The sequence below is a fragment of the Hibiscus syriacus genome, unplaced genomic scaffold (genome assembly GCF_006381635.1).
Source record: "Hibiscus syriacus cultivar Baekdansim isolate YM2019G1 unplaced genomic scaffold, ASM638163v2 tig00111200_pilon, whole genome shotgun sequence".
NCBI lineage: Eukaryota > Viridiplantae > Streptophyta > Magnoliopsida > Malvales > Malvaceae > Hibiscus > Hibiscus syriacus.
In genome coordinates this window covers 219,259-240,540 of record NW_024063016.1, presented here as the reverse complement: position 1 = coordinate 240,540, position 21,282 = coordinate 219,259, and the positions used below count along the sequence as shown (strand labels likewise).

Here is a 21,282-nt window from a genome sequence, read left to right as displayed (position 1 = left end):
CTTAATATAAAAGTAAAAAAATAGTTATTTCTAGGGATGACAACGGGGCGGTTTCGGGTCGGGAATAGGTCCCCCGTCCCCGTTTAAAAAACTTATATCCGTCCCTGTTTAAAAAACCGTGAGAATTTAAAAGGGATCCACATCGGGTAATCGGGGAAAACCGCAGGGAAACAGATATTCCCGTTTAGCATAAACGTTACCTTAGATGGTTATTTTTCACCACAGGGATATCCGTTACCGTTTAAATTTTAAGATGACACGAGTTATTTAAAAAATAATGTCATTATCGGATCTAAACTTACTTGAAACGCCAAACACCACCAAATGCATCCAAAATATAAAAGCAAAACAATTCAAATAGACAAATATAATGACAAAGACTAATAATATAATGTTTCAACTTTCATAAACGAAATCATTCTTCCAAAGTTCCAACTTCCAAGTCACGTCAACAACACCACCACCGTCATCAAACAGTTGTGACTCCCGATTGCTACTATTACACACAAAAAATTTATAAGCCACCAAAATTTATATAAAAAAGTTAATGATATCACGTATAACTTGTATATCAATTTAGTACCTCATCACCATCATCACGATCATATTCGATGATTTTACAATATGCTTCGGACTCTTGTGAACAAGTTGTTTTATTTATTAATTTATATAATAAACTTATAAGTAAAAGAAATTATTGATTACCTCTTATTTCGTTTATTAACCAACTTTGGGCACACATTAGCGCTTCCAACGCTAATGTTTATTGGGACGTTTATATATATATATATAATAATTATTTTTAATATTTATCGGGCCGGGTATTCGGGTAATCGGGGGATTACCAAATCCGTCCCCGTTTAAAAAATTCAATTTTTCTCCGTCCCCGTCCCCATTTATCATCCCCGAACCCGACCTGTTTAATTCAGTTTTCCCCGACGGGTTCGATTTTTTTTTGTCTTCCCTATTTATTTCTCATAAACCTTTATGAAAAAAGTGTTTTCTTTTATCATTGGAATGAAGCCCCATAATTGTCCCAACATTTTAGACCTAGACCTTCCATATGTAATATGTTACTTTTTGTCTTCCGTAACATATATATATATATATATATATATATATATATATATATATATATATAATAATAATAAAACATTCATAGGATGAACACAAATAAAATTTTAAAATAAATAAATTTAATAAAATAAACCATTAATATAAAACATTTAAATTTTAATGTCAGTATGTGCCCACCCTAAAACTCATTCATATCCGTCACTGCTTGTTACTTGTTACGGATTTGTAAAAAAAAAAAGCTTTGATGCTTTTGAGTTATTCAAAGCCTCATGAGTTTTTATTTTCTTTTATAGATTTACTTGTTTTCGTTGTTTGTGGAATTGACTTTGATTTGTTGGTATTTCTGTTTCTTAGAGGTATCACAATGTTTTTGAGGTCGTATGATGAAATTCGAAAAAAATAAGAGTCATCGTCAATCTCTTTTTTAGGTGTGATTGAATTAATTATTTTTTAATTTTTTTATTATCGATGTACAAATATAGATTAAAATAAAAATATTTTATGAATAAATGAAGAGTAGAGTTTAGAAATAAAACTTGAATGACAATAGAATAACGAACTGGAAATAAGTTGAGGCATGTAGTTATATAGTTCCTTTAAGATAAATTTTCGGCCACTCTTGGATGTCGCGGCCGCCTTTTGGTTGGGCCCGGAATTGAGCTTCGACTTGAATGAAATAAGTTAGAGTCGTCACCGATCATTTAAAAACAATTTTAGGTTGATGGACACCATCTTACCCGATCTGTGTTTTACCAGAAATGTGTCGGGTTCGGGAGTCGATTACAGTCAAGGAAGGATTATCACCCTTGAATTGCCCTTTCGGTAACATTTAATTTATAGGTTGTCTTAATTGCGAAAATTAAAATTAAAATTTAAAAACTCGATTCAAATTATTTACCATTTGATTGGTTGGAATTCCTCTAAAAAGGTAAAAAAGAATGTTAGATTGCAAAAATAAAAATAAATAAATAAAAAAATATAAAATCAAGTTTAAAGAAAAAATAATGAAAAAAAAATGACTAAAATAAAATACAAGACTAAACAGAGGACTTAAAGCATGAATTACTCCATTTTAAATATTGAAAAATAAAAGGGACCAAAATGAATAATACACAAAATCATCAATTAAATTTCGGAATACACAAAATGAATACTTTCAAGTCCAAGACATGCATCAACATAGCTTTCACGTAAAAATTAAGATTCACCCATAACAACCAAAATGGCTAAAAGGAAAAGCAATCAAATTAAGTTTGACTCAGTGTGACATTTCAAGATACTCGATGCATGGATGATATGCTCCAGAGGTTATACTTACTTTGATTTTCTGCTCTGCCTGAACAAGGTTTAACAAAGTAACAAATCAAAATTTGCTTCCTTTCACTTTAATTTGTTGTCTTCTAATCTCACCGAAATGGGTGAGGAAGTTTCAGAACGCTGCTTCTATGACGTGTAAAAAAAGGAATTTATTTATCTGATTGGATGCGTGGGAGCTAGATCCGTCAGCGCAATATCCTGAGCAGCCTTGTAAGACAACATTGTATCCTCAGCATCCGCTTTCCTCTCATCATCGACCTTAAACTCTGCTATATACCGATGATAATCCCCTTTCATCTTCAAATAAAAAACCTTGGACTCAATCGCCGCAGCAGAAGGGATCAGATTCAAGTCCAACAAAGTCAATATACTAGCGCAAACATCCGACAACTCAGCTTCGATCTTCGATCTATACTCCTTAACGAGCACAACAGGTTCCTCGTTCTTACGACCTTCTTCTTTCTGCTCGATGGAAGAAATGATTCTCCACACGGCGCGTAGAGAGCCGATCACGTTTTTGTAGGCGACCGAGAGAAGGTTCCGTTCCTCGACAGTGAGTTCGGCAGCAGGAGTTGAGCCGAGGACGAGTTTTTGCATGTACTTGACCATCTCCTCGTAGCGTTCGGCTTGTTCGGAAAGCTTGGCTAAGTAAACGGATTGGTCACGGCTTAGATTGTCCGGCACCGTCGTCACCATTTGCAGAAATTGGTAGGCTTTTGAGTGAGAGAAAGATGAATTTTCCTTTCTTTTTTCTCTTTGTTTTTTCCTGTTTTTCATCCCCTTCAATCTAAAGTTGATTTGAATAAATAGGCATGCCCCCCTCTGATAAAGATTCTCACTTTCATTTTTCATCGAAAAGGAAGAGGACACTGTTGAAGAGACGTGCGAGGTGGTGGGTGGGGTCGGTAATTAGGTGTTTAATAGTTTAATAGTTTAGTAGGTAGGTAAATTATGTTTTTTGTTTTTAGGGGTTTTGTAGAATGGTAGGATTGAATATAGGGTTTATAAAAATAAAAAATATAATAATAATAATAATAATAATAATAAATAAATAATAATAATAAATAAATAAATAAATAAATAAATAAATAAATAATATTTTTAAAATTCGGATAAACATGGGTGTCTACACTAGGTGCTCGAGATCTTTGGTCATATGTCTCCAAAGATATAATAATGAGATGTTCAACGTATAGTAACACAACTGTAGAGATCATAAACTATACCTTGCCTGAGCCTATCACAAAAAACTAGAGAAGAAGAAAATATTTTTTTGAGTTGTGTTTGACATAAAAGATTAACACTATATTTATAGGGTTTCACATAAGAGAAAATTAAATAATATATTATGAAAAGTAAGGTCGTTAATAAGTATTCAAACAAATTCGAAAGTAATCAATTAATATTGTATTTAATTGAATACATTTATGAATTGCAATATATATCCTATTAATATTTGAATTAAAGGAAACCATAATATATCCTTTTAATTCAGAACATTAAAAAAGATATGTTACATTTAAGAAAAATATTGAATTCATAGTCGTAAAATATTCGCAAGACCCCGGAGGGTCCGATTGATCCAAACATTCATGTCGCCCATGTCGTACGGGTGCACCCTTTGCCTTGATGGATTCGACGAGCTTGGATTTGTACCTCTGATGCGTCTACGTGCGAGACACAGTTTTAACCCAAGTTATTTAATAATTAACAAGTGGATTGATTTATGCAAACCATTTCCATGTTGGTTTCCTACCAATGTGGAATATGAGTTTTTCATTTTCCTTACACAACAAAATTCATAAGTACCATACTTTGAGCATCAATTTCTTGTTTATCACTCAACCGTTTTGAGCATATGAGATACCGATATAAATATCTCATGGAGTTGAATACGAATCAATAAATTTATTATTCGAATATTTACCTTTATCCATAGAAAATATGCCTTAAAGTTTCCAATTTATCATAATTTTTCCAAAAGTCCCTCACATGAATGAAATTGATGATTTTATCAAAACATTTTGACTCTATATAGTGATAGAGCCTACAAATGATAGTTGCATAGGATAGATAGGTATCCTCCTTTGAATCTCCTCTTGTGACAATATATTTACTTTACTAGCTAACCAATAGACATGATGTCCTTTAATTGTTTTGTCGTTTGTGAAAATGATTATATACTTCACACAATTGTCTTTCTGACAAGTATAATACTTATTGTGAACATCAATTGGTTCTGCAAAAAATTGAAAATAATTGTCTTATAGTCTCCTTGAAGTGACCTCACTTCACTCTCACATAGGCGACTTATGTTGCTCGACTCACCATAGCTCACAATGGTAATTAAAAGCTTTGCTTAACTTGTACAACTTTAATCACTACTTACATCATAGGATCAAACTTATGATTAGAAATCTCCCATGGTTTCTGTACATAGTTTATGCAATTATATTTTCCTTTTGAATATATCTAAGGATCTCTTATCAACAAGGTAGGATTTTCCTTTGCATAACACTTTAATTTTTATGGGCTTTAGTCTCATTCTTTTAGATGTTTTCTTAACTTGATCTCAATTTAATCTTTTGGTTAGCTGATCTACGATGTTATCCTTTGATAATCAATAAAGATGACTCCATTTGAGATCAATTATCTAAAAATATTATGTCGTTGATGCATATGTCTTGATTTACCGTTACATATGAAATTATATGCTCTAGCAATTCTTGCCTGCTTGGCCCATTTTATGTATACTGTGGGCACAAGTTTCATACATTCAAATAAATGCTCAAGAAAATATCAAAGCCACAATGCTTCTTTGCTAGATTTGTCTAGAGCTACAAACTCAAATTCCATTTTGGATCTAGTTATAATCTTTTATCTTGAGGATTTCCATGACATAACTTCTCCCATGTTTCCACAGTTGTAGCATTTTCCTTGGATCTTTCTTGGAAATTCACATTTAGGTCCCAACTTTGACCTAATATTAGGTTGTTTTCCATTCTAGAAGTGTTACCTTCTATACTCGGCCTAGACTTTACGATCGAATCTAGACGAACACATGTCATATGTATAAATATTTCCATATTCAAAACGTAATTGAAAATCCATTTCAGTCAATAAAATACGTATAACGGTAAAATGATGGAATTATCCAATGGTAAAATTCATACGGTAACATATATATATACTAACATAAAAAATCCATATAAAAACAAATTCAGAATAAAATATCAGTAAGACAGATACATACAAACAATAGTAAAAACATGTCTCATCGAAATATAATAAAAGGGTATATAAAAATATATTGTAGTAAAAAATAAAGAACAATCAATCCTCCTAATGCCAAGTCTGGTAGCCTACTATCATGTAATATCTAAAAAGTTAAAAATTTAAAGAGTGGGCTAAAAAGCCCAGTGTGCTCCTTGCGGTGTATGAAAACATTCACATAAATACTTCGGTAAAAAATATTTATAAAACATATTTTTGAAACATGAACACTATCCCCATCTAAATACCAGAATGTGTAGGTTCCCTGAACTATACACCCACATGTACACCCAGTAAGAACCTTATACGTATATCATAAAGACCTACGGTAAGGACTTACCCTGTACAAAAAACATAAGAGCTTATAATAAGATTTTGCAAGTCATAGACTAAGCATAAGATATTTCCTCTAATCATACCTCCAATGATTGTAAATATGCATGTATTTGACTGAAAAAAGTAGTTTAATTCACTAATTCATTAAAACATGAAAACATTTCATATTCTAGGAACATAAATATAAATACAATAACTAGAGAACATGTTATAATTAAACGGTAAAACATATATTAAAATCCAATACATACGGTAAATTGGATATCATGCAATCAAAAGATTTAATATAGTCAGAATTCTAAAACAATTCAGATAAATAGTTCAAAACAATAATGTAACACCATCAAGAACTCAATTGTATAGGTATAAGAAGTCGAATATAGTAGCTACTATTGGGCCTGCCTATTTCAGTTATCGACAGTGCTAGATCCTACGAATCGAAATAACATAATCAAAATCTTAATATAATAAATAATAAAATGCACTTCAACAATATACAAAAAATTATGCGTAGATCTCGAAGTACATGTATTGTACCGATTTATCGAACATGATGCACTAGATCTAGTTAGCCCTCAATCATGAGAAACTCAGGTACCTTTATAAAAATATATTCCCAAATCAATTATATATTCATTACTCAAGTAATCATACTAAAACTAAAAATACTAAATATTTTCGGATTAACAAGCTTATTTCGGGGCTTTCGGGTCAGAATTTAGTGAAATAGACCACAAAATTGAACTCGTGATGTCTAAAAATGTCAAGGGTGAGGTTTTCGAAAAAATCAATGTCGATCAACGGTCAAAGTCAACGTCGGTCAATAATTAAAGTAAACGTCGATCAACGATCAACAGTCAACTCAGCTTTGATTCGACTAAACCAGTTCGGTTTGATTTGGTGTTGGGACGGTTCAATATTAAGCCAATTTGGGATTTGGAATTATTCAAATTTTGGGTTGGACAGGTTAGACGAGTAGGATCATAGGCGAGTCGGGTTGGACAGGTCAGATCAGGTCAACGGGTCGGGTTGACCCGCTTTAGAAGGTCCACTAGGCAGTACAAGCCCCATGCACTGCGATGGCGGGTGGGGGTGTATGTGGGGTCTTGGGCGTAATAAAAAAATACTATAATCATTTTATAGAGTTTTAAGACACTTACCAAACTTGATTCACAACAGTGAACGACGAAGAACTCAATATCAACTTGTCGGAAACTTTTTATTTCTCACCTCTCCACACGCCGATGGCAATTGCCACAAAATGGACGTTGGTGGACTCAGGACAACGTGAGGATCACGATGGTATGAAAGGTGTCGAAAATGGAGCTACAATTGGTGACATAACGTCGATTAAAAATTCTTGAAGAAAGTTACCAAAAATGAAAGTTAGAGAGAGGGTATTGGGTTTCTAGAAATGGAAACTTTATGATTTTGGTGTTTTAAACTCATCCAAAAAGGAAAATGACAACATTATGCCATATGTCCTTGGGCTTTTGTTTCTTTCTAAATTTAGATTCGAATTTAATTAAAATTCATTTTATATCTGAATTCAACCGAAATTTCAATTTAATACCCATAATAAAATTAAGAAAAATTTAGCCCATAAATTGGGGTATGACACGAAGTCTGACAATCAATTTCCCCATGATCATTTTCTTCCTTCTATTCTTCAAGTAATTCTTGAAGTCATTCCATTCGGGAGGTGGTGTTTCAATAATAGTTGTTTCTTGGAATAATTCGTATATGACCATTCTTTTAGCAAGAATTCCATTAACAATCAGTTGAAGTTCCTCTACTTGATTCACTACTGGTTTGGAATCAACCATAGTATACTTCAAGAATTTGACAACTAAAAACTTTTTAGCTCTAGCATCTTTATATTGATATTTGTAGTCCAATGCCTCCCACGATTTCTTTACAGTTTGATAACCCACGATTTCTTTACAATTTGATAACCAGAGTACATTGGATATAGTGAATCCTATAAACTATTCAAGATATAATTATGGCATATGAAGTCAGAGTGCTTCGAAGCTTCAACCATATTAAAGGTGGTAATATTATCTACCTCTCATTCTCATTCTCCCCTTTTAAAATTAAGAGGATCTTCTGTCACACCCTTAATATGGGGTTAGATTTCTTTTAGTTTAAAATATATAAATTGATACGATGTTTGGTTGGCTAATAATTATTTTATTAGACCATTAAGTTATTAAACAAATTGAAGATAATGAGTTGGGTAGAATGTGGACAAATTATTGGATGAGTGGTTGATTGAATACATGGATTTATTTGTTTTTATATATTTCATGATAATGGGGGAGTGAATGATTGAATACGGGAGATAGAAAATAAAAGTTTTTCTATTAATAATTTTATTCAAAATGTTTGGAACCACATATTGAAGAGATTTTTTTGAGAGAAAACAAGAATAATTGACAAATTTATCAGTAAGAAATAATAAACGCCTAATCAAATACGTTTGTATATTTCTGGTTCATAGATATTGTTCTTTACACCTTGATTATGCAAACTTTTGATGCAAAGGACTCAACCTGAATCATAAGTAATTCTTCAGAAGTTCACAATCATCATCTACTTTCTTCATCCTTGAGTGTGATCTCCTGCCGCTTGAACCCCTTTGGTTTCTTCAACCATCATTGAATTCGACAGACTCATCATCATCATCTTCATATTTTTCTACGCTCATCTATGGAAATAACAACATTGTTGGCGTCAGCCTCTGAATACGTGGCGCTGCAGCTTCGTGAACAACTACTGTATCAAATATAAATTCCAGCACATCCTCAACGAGCAAAGCATAAGTGCTCACATGATTTACCTTAAAAGAGGGGGAAACGGTTGATGAACGGGAGTTCCATTTTTTGGGTGATTCGGTAGTTGTTTTCAAGATCCGATCGGTGAGGAAGTTCGTCTTGACAGAGAGAATGATATAGTTTTGAATCGGCATCATTGGAATGTGAAAGACGGTGTCTGATGAATTTTAACCCATGGAAATCAAAACGTTTTCCTTAGATCTAGGACAAACGAAGATGATTTTGGGATATCGGACCCCATATTCATGTTTGGGAAGATGATTCAAGCTTACGAGTAAAGTTGGTATTGAACGGTGACGGAGATGGCATTTGACGTGGTGGTCACGGGAATTTGATTGTCGGTCGATGAAGTTTTCTCGTTGATTTTTCAGAGCATTGTTGGAGAGGGTCTAAAGATGAAATGAAATGGAATTGGCATGTGGGAGATGAAGTTGGTTACACTACGTATTTTTGGGGGTTTCTAGAGGGGAGGCAGGCAAATCTCAACTTTAGTCCTCCATTTAAGATAAGAATATGATCTTATCCCCACATTTCAATATATTTTTATATATATAGCTCAATAGTTTAGACTAATTCTATTTAGTCCAAAATTGATAAATTAAGTATTCATTCAATACTAAGTTCTTGATTTTTTTTAGCGAATAAGACCCTCATTTATTAATTAGTTCTAATAAGTTATTTTTATGGCGAGGTAATTTATTTTATATTTGGGTTCGTATATTTGAACGTTCGAGTTCTTGAGATAAAGATTGGAAGCTAGAAATTGAGTTGGTGAGCTTGAATTCAAGAGTTATTGTTTGGGATTTATCAACGTCCTGAGTCCAAATCCGAAGTTCTTTTTGCCAAATTCGCACCCGGTAAGCTATTTTTCAATGATTACCTTCAGATTCAATATGGTTCTTATTTAAGTTCCATTTCTAACGTAAATTCGGTTGCTTTGTAACCGAGGAATTACTGGAAGTTGAATTAAAGATAGAGGGCACTCGAATAGAGTTTAAATGGTTGATCAGTGTGGCACAAAAATCGAGGTAATACTTTACTACCTCTTTATGCTTTATGGAACATGTTGATATTAGTAAATGCATGAATAAGATAATGTTGATCACTTTTGTAGAGTTGAATAATTTATATACTCGATATGAATGTGGTTGAAATTCTGTAACTGAATACGGATCGAATGACTAATATAAGAGATTGAGGAATTGCTAGAATTAAATTACAAGTTTGTGATCGGTGATAAAGAAATCAGCCCTCGATTTGTAACTTATATTTATATCATCAAAGGTTAAATGTTAAAGGTACTAGGATGGGAAATTATGAGAATAATCTGGTATGCTAAAATTACGAAAATACCTTTATGTTGTAGGGTGTCAAGAATTGTCCCTGTAAGTTGGTTAATAACTCTGAAAAGACATATTGATCTGATATAATTACAGATGTGCATAAGAAATGATAGTTTTGTTTAGAAAATTTGGATAACTGGTTTTTAACGCCAAAAAGGGTTTGCGCAAGATGCTAGAAGTTGTTAAGGAATAATTTCAAGATCAGAGAATGTTCAGGAAAGCAATTGACCATAGGATCTTTAAATTATAATTATTTTCGTTAAGAGCTAATACCGAAATTATTTGGTTAAGAAATTACAAAAATGCCCTTGAAAGGTAAAAATAGTCTGAGTTGACCCTGAATAAGAAAGTACTTTGAGGATTCGTACTTAACTCGATTAAGTATGGATTTGATTGTTAAGATCCTGACTTAGTGCAGAAAATTCCTGATAACCTGTTTGTAACTTCTGAGAAGGCAATTGACCTGAAAATCTCCGAGTTAAGAATAAATTATCGAGGGTACTCTTCTGTCAGAATTGTTCGTATACAATAGAATAGATAATAAGTCTGAATTAAATAATAAGATCAGACAGAAGGAATTGATTAAAATACGTGGGGTCTATAAAATGACCAAAATACCCTTATGAAGGAAATGACTCAAGAGTATCACCTAGTTCAGAATGAATAGATATCCTCAAGCTTTGAAATGAATAGGAAAACATTGAGCACTAAAATGACCAAAACCCTCATAGACTATACTAAGTAAATGTATTGGATTAATTAAGAAATTCTAATAAACATGAATGTTGTACTGCTTTTTAATGTTATGAAACACAATTTAAGTCGGTCAAACAATGATAGTGCTATATCATTACTTGAATGGCATAGGTACCACTTGAATGGCATAGGTACCACTTGAATGCTAGTTCGTTTCCTCAAGTTTGGATTGATGATAATTATGGAAGTACTCAGCTTAATGCTAGAGCGCATTCGATATTAAGAAGTGGATATTTGTGAGATAAATTAATCACGAATACCAAAATGATTTGAGTATATGACCAAAGTGAAATGAACGGAAGTAAAACATGTATCCGAAACTTAAAAGTGTCTGAATTAATCTGGAAAACTCTGAATTAACCGGTATAGACTTGCGTGCTAAACAAACTAAGTAACCTCAATGACTGAGGATTTAATAGGTGATTGGATGAGTTTGGAAACACTGATAAATATATATGATGAATTATCTTTATGGGTCATGAACCATGAATTAAGTACGTCTGTATTTTCTGATATCGTTGAAATGTGGAAATAAAATAAAGACCATAGGAATATCTATTCAGCAATGATTACGAAGATGATTTATGTACAAGAATTGTTAGTATTAAAGAGTGAATACTTGGAAAGGCAATAAATTGACAAGTCAACAAGCATTAGTTCTGAGAGTTGTTCAATTTGAATAGTTCGATAAACCGATCGATCAACATGAATTATAATGTCTGGAATATTCGTTTCTCTTTTATTAGCTCAAATCACTCCGGTTATTCCTGAACGCTTTCCTGATGCACATGAATCATAGTGGAATTCTAAAGTATCAACTTTAAATGTATGATTAGATCGGTTAGTAATCGATTCTCTCCAATAGGACTTGTTCTTAGAATATGATCAAATTGCACGAGTTTCATGTTATCCTTACCGATAATTACAAAATGCCTGTGAAAAATACTTAGATCCTCTAGTGTGTTCCCTATGTACTACGTAATTGTTTTATCGTTTTGAAATATGATACACTAAAATCTATGGTTATTGTTTTATGATGCACCGACTTACAGGTGATGGTTTATGGACTATGACTGATATATGATTATTGGTTTTCACTGATATATGATAACGATGATTACAGACCTAATGTGACTCTTGGGTAGGCTCACGAGACCCAAGACGCACCATTAGGTTGGCTCCCTTTTGCCGTATGCTTAGGGTAAGCCCTATGGACTTACGGGCCTAAGGATACAGGCCCAAAGCCTATCCTTAGGTGGCTTCCTTTTTGTTGTGTGCTTAAGGTAAGCCCTACGGACGTAGTTCTAAGGAACTACGGATGGTGTACATGAAAAGGATTTAAACTACGAGTTTTAAAAGTGAAACTTTATTATGATTTTATGATGATTTACTGAACTATTACTCGTTTATTGTACATACTATGATTTTATCGTACTGTTGGAACACACTAGACATCCTATTCAATATCATGAAAAATGTGATCCCTATGAACTGTGATCTTCTTGGCTTCAACTCGATGAACTACTAATGGAATCCCAGATTATCTTGCAAACTGGTATACGTTTGATTCAAAAAGGAAAGCTTCACATTTATTTGCATGTCCTTTAGCATCACTTGGTAGTTCTGTATTACTGAGCTTTCTGAAGCTCACTCTATTACTCACCATTGTAGGTTAAAAGAATTGTACCAGTACAACTATCAACATCAGTAAGGGAGTTCTTTCGGCGTTGTTTGTAGAGTATGGTACATGTGATTAGAGGGCATGTAGATTGCATTTTTGTTTTATATACAAGTCTGAAAATCTGTTTTATTTCTGCATACTGATAAATCATTTTATAAGTTACATGTTTTAATAAAAGTTTTAAATTTTCTGTTATTTTTACAGTGGGTTGCTCCAGTGGCCCTAATGTGACACTCCAGATCGGATCGGGTTATCCGCATCGGTCTGAGGGGGTTACCTCTTCCTTCAAGAACTTAACATAGTTCATTATGGTGAGATAGAACAACATCTTTTGTTGTCATATGCTAAATTTCTGTCCACAAAATTTTGCTGGCCTCTCACTGTGGTTAACCGACACTTCCAGTTGATTCATATTTAGATTTTGATTCTGAACTAAAATCATGATTTTGGTATCCACACTGGGTAATCTGGTGGAGTCTGTTGTCTCTAATGTTCTAATAAAGAGAAAATTATTTCTCATTTATTTACGATTTTTGTTTTCGGAAAGAATCAATGTTCTAAAATAAAATCAGTAACTAATGTTACTTCAACGATAATTTATGTTAAATAGATTTGTCGAGTTTAAGCAAACCTACTAAACGGTAGGATAAATCTCGAAAACAAATTAATTTACTTTTCACAATTTCCCTAAGATTTTTTTAATTGTCTTGGATTTTTTTTCAAAAATGTAGAAGATAGTATTTGTCTTAAGATTGTTATAAATATAACAATCCAAAACGAAAAAGAGAAATAAAAATATATTTTATTAATAAATGAAGAGTACATTTTAGAAATTAAAACTCGAAAGTTGACAGAATAACAAACTATAAATAAGTTGAGGCTTGTAGCTACATAGTTTCCTTAAGACAAATTTTCGAACACTTTTTGATGCTCGAGATCTCTGATCGTTTGTCTCCGATGATACAACAACGAGATGATCAACATGTAGTAGCACAACTGTAGAGATCAAAAACTATACCTTGCCTGAGCCTATCACCAAAAAGTATATAAGAAAAAATAGTTTTTTCTATTGTGTTTAACCTAGAAGATTAACATTATATTTATAGGGTTTCACATAGAAGAAGAATTAGAGCTTGGATTTGCATCCCCTGCGCTTGTGCACGAAGCACAATTTCAACCCAAGTCATTCAATGACTCGCAAACGAGTTGGTGTATATAAACATTTTCATGTTGGTTTTCCTACTAATGTGGGATATGCATTTTCAATTTCCTTACACAACACAATTCACAAGTATTGTACTTTGAGCAACAATTTCTCATTCATCACTCAATCGTTTTGAGCATATGAGATACTCATAGAAAATATGTCTCAAAGTTTCTAATTTATCATAATTTTTTCAACAATTTTAATAAAATCTTATTATTAATTAAAAGTTATAAAAATATCAATTTTGATATGTACAATGAAAATAATAATTTTGATTTAAATTATCATCATGTCGGAAAATTTTATAGATGACACAAGGGTCTAAACAACATGCTCAAAAGATTTATTATTAACATGAAAACCTAAATATAATTTTTGAAGATCTTACTGATGATCTAAAAGAATTATTGCTAAATCTCAAATTTGATGGAAAGCAAACCTCATCTTGAACCTCTTTAATTGAAATACGTTCTTAAAAGGTATAAAGTCATTAAAATTAAAATCATGCTCAAAGAACTTAACAATGGTTCAGATGTATTAATATCATGTTCAAAAGATTTACCGATGGGTGATAGTCTTACTCGTGACGTGAAGAACATAATACTCGAACTTGAATTTGCTGCAAAGCAAAACTTATGCTGAATTTATTTTATTAAAATATGTTCTTAAAAAATATCAAAACTATCAAAATTAACATCATGTTCGGATATTTTATAGTTGGTATATAATAATATTATGTGTTGAAAAATTTATTAATAATTCGAAGATCTTAATATTGTGTTCGAAAGACTTATTGATAGTTAAAAAAACTTATTCAAATACCTTATATTTGGTAGAAAGCAAATTATGCACTTATTCAAAATGAAGGCCGAAATTTGTAATATTCTTGAGTTCCATTTATACATAAGTTCAAATTATATATGACCGTAAGTTGGAGCAGTTTGTTATAGATAATTTTATAATAAAATACAACAACAAAACCCAATTCCCATATGCAATGGGGTAAGGGGGAGGTAGGGTAGTAGGCTACCCCCAACGCCAGGTTGAGAGTAGCTTCCGTGGAAGACCTCCGGCAGTCAGAAAATTAAAAATATAAATAAAATGCAAAGCATGTATAAATAAATACATAAATACATAGTTGAACAGTATTCATATGCAGTCATAAATATCATTAATATCATATGTTCGTTTGAAATGGGAAGTAATCCCTGCAAATAAATCCCTGCGAAAAAATCTCTGCATATAGACAGAAACGTAAGACCCGACTAAATTTAAAAGTGAAGAGAATATTACACAGAAGTCCACGATAGCAAGCCTAGTTCTAAGCCTTCATAAATACCAATAACAGAAACGTATAAAAAGTAGAATTCATGGAAATTACTACAAAGGCATTAAAAGAAGACAGAGATGATACACCCTAGAGATGTGACCCACACTACTCGACTACCCTAGTCTTTAGTCTCCATACTTTCCTATCAGAGGTCATGTCCTCGGTAAGGGCTAAATCCATCAAATTAGATAGCAAGCAGTCTTCCCACTTCCGCCTTGGTCGTCCTCTCCTTCTGGCACCGTCGACTGTAATCGACTCTACCCTCCTGACCGCATCCGACGGTAGTCGCCTAAGGACATGCCCAAACCACCGTAGTCTTCCCTCCCTCAATTTTTCAGAAACATGCACCACCCACAAGGGCATCCTAATAGTAGAGTTTGTTGTCATATCCCACAGAGTCCTACCGCATGTCCATCGAAGCATTCTCATTTCTGCAGCCTCTATCTTCCTTACATGATCCTTCTTGGTTGTTCAACATTCTGATCCATACAACAACGCTGGTCTTATTGCCATTCTATAAAATTTTCCCTTAAGTTTTAGAGGCACCTTCTTGTCACACAAAACTCCAGTAGCAGCCCTCCACTTTAGCCATCCCGCCTTTATACGGTGTGTTACATCATCATCTACACCCCCATCTTTATGTATCATAGACCCTAGGTACTTGAAACAATCCTTTGAGGGGAGAACGTGTCCTTCTATGCATACTTCTACATCTTCATCGTTTTGGTCCCCACTGAAGTTTGAACATAAATACTCTTTCTTTTCAATATTGATCCTTAGACCTTTTTCTTCCAAAGCAGTCTTCCAGGTAGTCAGTCTATTATTCAACTCAGATTTTATTTCAGCAACTAGGACAATGTCGTCAGCGAAAAGAATACACCATAGTACACCGTCTGGTGTCGCACAATAGATGTCGTCCATAATCAAGGCGAAGATGTAAGGCTAAGAGCCGACCCCTGGTGGAGTCCGATTTCCACCGGGAATGCCTCGGTGTTGCCAACTGTAGTCTTGACGTGTGTAGTAGATCTACAATACATATCACTAATCGCCCGGATATAAGCAGTTGGGATCCGTCTCGTTTCCAAAGTCTTCCAAATCGTATCTCGGGGAACGCTATCATAAGCCTTCTCAAGGTCAATGAACGCCATGTGAAGATCTTTAGACTTTTCCCTATATTTCTCCATAAGTCGTGAAGTAGATGAATCACCTCAATGGTAGACCTGCCTGGCATAAATCCAAATTGGTTTTCCGAAACCCTAGTAACTTGTCTCAACCTAGCCTCTATCACCCTTTCCCATAGCTTCATGGTATGACTGAGTAGTTTAATACCTCTGTAGTTACCACAACGTTGGGGATCTCCTTTATTCTTATAGATTGGTATCACCGTGGACTCTCTCCACTCCTCTGGCATCTTGGCAGTCTCTAAACTAATATTAAAGATGTTGGTCAACCACTTAACTCCCTCTTCTCCTAGGGCAACCACACAGTGATAGGAATTTGATCAAGACCGACAACTTTGTCCCTTCCCATCTTTCTAAGAGCCATTTTGACTTCCTCAAACCCAATCCTACTTGTAGGGCAGTCATTGGCCGTAGTATGATGGTCGACTGACCCATCAACGGTACTATCTCTACAGGGAGAGGTACCTTCATTAAATAAGCCAAATAAGTAACTACCCCAACCCTCTTAATATCATGATCTTTCGCTAGAAGAACACCATTGTTGTCCTTAATAAACCTACTGATACCTAGATCCTTTTTCCTATTCTCCCTAGATTTTGCAAGCCTGAAGATGCCGTTTTGTCCTTCCTTGGTGTCTAATCTCTTGTACATTTCCTCGTATGCCTTATCCTTTACTTTAGCCACCGTTTTCTTGGCTTCCCGCTTTGCCTCCTTGTATCTTTGTTTACTCTCGACCTTTCTTCGTCGTCATTGCATTGTAGAAACTCCTTGAAGCAAGTTTGCTTTGTCTTCACCTTAGTTTGGACTTGTCGTTCCACCACCACGATTCTTTATGTTCCTTGGCCTTCCCCGTCGACAACCCCAGGGTGTTTTTGCCCATCTCTCTGATGGAATTTGCCATATTTTTCCATAACAAATCTGCATTATTTGAGATTGCAGTTCCAAAACTTGTATTAGACAAAACCTTACTCTTGTCGCTCCATGTAACTTCTTCCAAAGGATCCTAGGTTTACCCAGTTTAGCTCTCCTATGAGTGCTCCGCCCGTGCGGTACGCGGAACACCAAAACCAACAATTTGTGTTGTGTTGCACATGCCTCTTCAGGGTACACCTTACAGTCAATGCAAGCCCATCGATCCTGATTTCGAGCCAGGATGTAGTCGATTTGGGTACAATGCCCCCCGCTATGAAACGTAATCAAGTTCGTATCTCTCTTATTAAATAAGGAGTTAGTGACCACTAAATCGTATGCAGTAGCAAATTCAAGCAACGTACGTCCCTCATCGTTCTGCTACCATAACGAAACCCCCATGAACACCGTCAAACCCGTCGGTTACACTACCTATATGGCCATTGAAGTCTCCCCCTATGAAAACTCTTTGGTCCTCCGGAATGTTCCTAAGTACATCATCTAACTGATCCCAGAAGCAACGTTTCTCCCCCTCCCCTAGGCCAACATGTGGGGCGTACACTGAAAGGACATTCACCACTTCCTCTTCTATAATAACCTTAATCATCATGATCCTATCCCGGTATCTACAAACCTCAACTACATTTTCCTTGAGCCTAGAGGATACCAAGATACCCACCCCATTTCTAGCTTTATCTACGCCTGAATACAACAACTTGTACCCATTACACTCTCTAGCGCGAGCCCCTTTCCACCTAGTCTCCTGAATACATGCAAAATCTATTTTCCTATTATTAAGTACGTCGGTCAGCTCCAGTAGCCTAGCATTTAATGTGCCTACATTCAACGAGCAAACTCTAAGTCTAGTCTCCTTGTCACCACTATGTTGAGCCCTCCCCCTATACGTCCCATGGGCTCTAAAAGAAGGACATGACCTCAAGTAATCATCTATAGTCGAAGCTATGAGAAACTATGGAAAATGAATCCAAAGAAGACAGAAGATGCACCAGAAAACGCTAGAGAATTGAAGGGTACTAAAAAGCCTAGTTGGTTACTAAGTACGATTTTAATTTATTGCTAGTAAGTTTATTAACAATTATAAGATAAATTGTGTAATTAGGTTAATAATAATAATAAGTAAAGTTATTAACAATTATAAGGTAAATTGCGTAAACAGATGTATGAACGTCAATGGATTGAGAAACGAATTTTAGAAAATATTTGAATTAACAATCAAAACTATTTTCTTGGCTCCAAAACATTAAACGATAGTTTTAGAAAATATTAGAATCATGCAAATACTACAAGATCGCAAAAAATTAAACTGAAAATTCTAGAAATCCAATAATCAAATTACCTCAATAAAAATTGCTTCTTTTAAAGAACTTATTCCAAATCAGACACAGAAAAACCAGATCTAGAAATCCACAAAAAAAATAAATTAAACTGACAAGAAATAACTAGAAATTATAGAACATATCAAATATGGAGAAATAAGTGAAGTAAAGCGAAGAAGAAGTGAACTTTCCTGTGTGAGAGAGTGAAGATGAGCAAAAACGTCTTCCTTTCAGTTCTTTTAACGGTAGCTGTTCAGAACACAAACTCTCTGGTGTTGAAGTTGAAGATGAAAATCTGAAAGCAAGAGGAACCCGCAAATTCTTCTACAGACCCGGGAAATCCAAGAGAATTAAGATAAGTTCTCAGGTGTGCCGATGAAATCGAGTCCAGTTTAGAACTGCGTTCGAAGAGAAGAGACGCTATTTAGATCCAAACGCAGAGAGAGAGAGGCTTTGGATCCAAAGTCTATGGCCCCTTCTCTGTTCTGGAAGGAGAAAAATTAAAGATGTTGAAAAGGAAAGGAGAAAGAGCACAGCTCACACGGCTGAATCTGAGCCTGAGCCTGAGACCGAGTCAGAGCCTCTGGTTCAGTACTGGCCCAAAGGTCAAAAGACAAACTTAAAATATTTGGACTCCAAAATCATTCATTTTAAATAATAACTCTGGCCCTCATGTAAATTATTATTACTTATAAATAACATAATATTATAATCATAATCATAATATTAAAAATGCAAATATAATGTAAAAAATAACCTTTGAATTATTGATATTATAAAAAAATAAATAGATTTAATATTCATTTCACATGATCGTTTGAAAGAGAGAGGATCTTTTTGAGAATAACTAAATAAAAAATTAAAAAGTGATACATTTTCTAGAATGTAGTGCCTCTTAAAGAATTCCACCAAACCCTTGCATGCGGATGATACATTCATCTATGTCTTCTTTTAATGCCTTTGTAGTAATTTTCATGACTTCTACTTTTTATACGTTTCTGTTATTGGTATTTATGAAGGCTTAGAACTGGGATTGCTATCGTTGACTTCTGTGTAACATTCTCTTCACTTTTAAATTTAGTCAGGTCTTACGTTTCTGTCTATATGCAGAGATTTTTTCGCAGGGGTTTATTTGCAGGGATTACTGCCCATTACAAACGCGCATATGATATTAATGATATTAATGACTGCATATGAATACTGTTCAACTATGTATTTATGTATTTATTTATACATGTATTACATTTTATCTATATTTTTAATTTCCTGACTGCTGCAGGTCTTCCACGGAAGCTACTATCAACCTGGCGTTGGGGGCAGCCTACTACCCTACCTCCCCCTTACCCCATTACATATGGGAATTGGGTTTTGTTGTTGTTGTTGTTGTGTGCTGCTTTGTGATTCACAACGGTGTTAGATGGATGATGATCAATAATTGCGAGGCCTATCCTCCCCAAGATAAAATGGTGACATGTATTTCAAGTCCCTTTAAAAATGACAAATTCTGTTTACTCCTTTTAGTATAAAATTTTCTATTTTAAACCCTAATAATTTGTATTTTTATCCTAGCTTGGCCTTTATTAGTGGATCTGAAGAACCATCACTTCTTTCCACCTTGAATCATTGAATATCTCCTGCGCAAAACTTCTAGCCCCGCTTGTTTCTTGTTCTTGTTTATTTGGCAAGGAGCCACATTAGTTTTTTTATATTCATCCGCATCGCGGATATTTCTTATTTTTCTTGTATATATATATATATATATATATACCTTTTAACTTTTAATGAGTATGTGTTTACGACACTTTTTTTTTTTTGTCTTTGACACATTTTCAATCTTCTTTATCGGATTTTTTGTTTAATTTTCTCATGATTAAATTTGACGTCACTTCGACTGATTAAGATGATACTTATTGGTTACGTATTGATCTTTTCTCTTTCGACTATCGACATAAATTTGGATACGCAATTTATGTTCGGAGTTGGTTTTTTCACGATGCTCGACTCTATTTGCGATTGTCGATGATCACTCAATAATTTTATCTCCTATTGTGATTTGTAATAATTTTATCTCCTATTGTGATTTGTTTGCCAATGCAATCAAATTTGTTCATATATATTTTATACAAGTTTTTAACATTTTACTTGTATAATCTCAAATAGGCAATCTATTGTGTTAATGTTTATAAGAATATGTTCTAATTATTAGTTCGTTGTAATTTTTAATTATTTCCTCGTTAATAAAATTAATTACTTTTATTTACATAAAATATTTCCTTAGTTGGAGTATCTTTATTTAGAGTTAAATTAAAAGAATATAAAAAGAGAGACTACATCATTAGTAGTCTAAGATAACACTTTGCAAGAAAAACTAAAAATGGTAAACTATATTATTAACCACCTAACTATTGGCTTTTTTTTATTTTGATCACCATTTTCAAAATTTTGTTAATAAGGTTACCCAATTATTCAAATGTATTAAGTTAAGTCACTTTTCGTTAACTTTTACCGAAAGTTCTGATGCGACAAATTAATAAAATTGGTATAATTATATATTTAATCCTCAATATTATAATTTATATTAGTTTGGTCACAATTTTCATTTAATTTAATAAATTTTATCTCCAATTAAATGATAGCATGTGTTACTATCATATTAGAAAAAAAAATTTATTACTTTGGTCACAATTTTCATTTAATT

The 21,282-nt window shown here is 33.7% G+C and overlaps 1 protein-coding gene across 1 annotated transcript; it reads right to left on the bottom strand.

Annotated features, from left to right (window-relative positions):
- Positions 1-2,532: 2,532 nt before the first annotated feature.
- On the bottom strand, positions 2,533-3,162 carry LOC120155643 (14-3-3 protein 10-like). Its single transcript, XM_039167148.1, has one exon. The coding sequence runs from the start codon at positions 3,088-3,090 to the stop codon at positions 2,548-2,550; it is 543 nt and encodes a 180-aa protein (XP_039023079.1). The 5' UTR covers positions 3,091-3,162; the 3' UTR covers positions 2,533-2,547.
- Positions 3,163-21,282: the final 18,120 nt, after the last annotated feature.

Bases quoted from the DNA above. Each gene is read 5' to 3' on its own strand.
- LOC120155643 (XM_039167148.1), bottom strand. From the start codon at position 3,090: ATGGTGACGACGGTGCCGGACAATCTAAGCCGTGACCAATCCGTTTAC.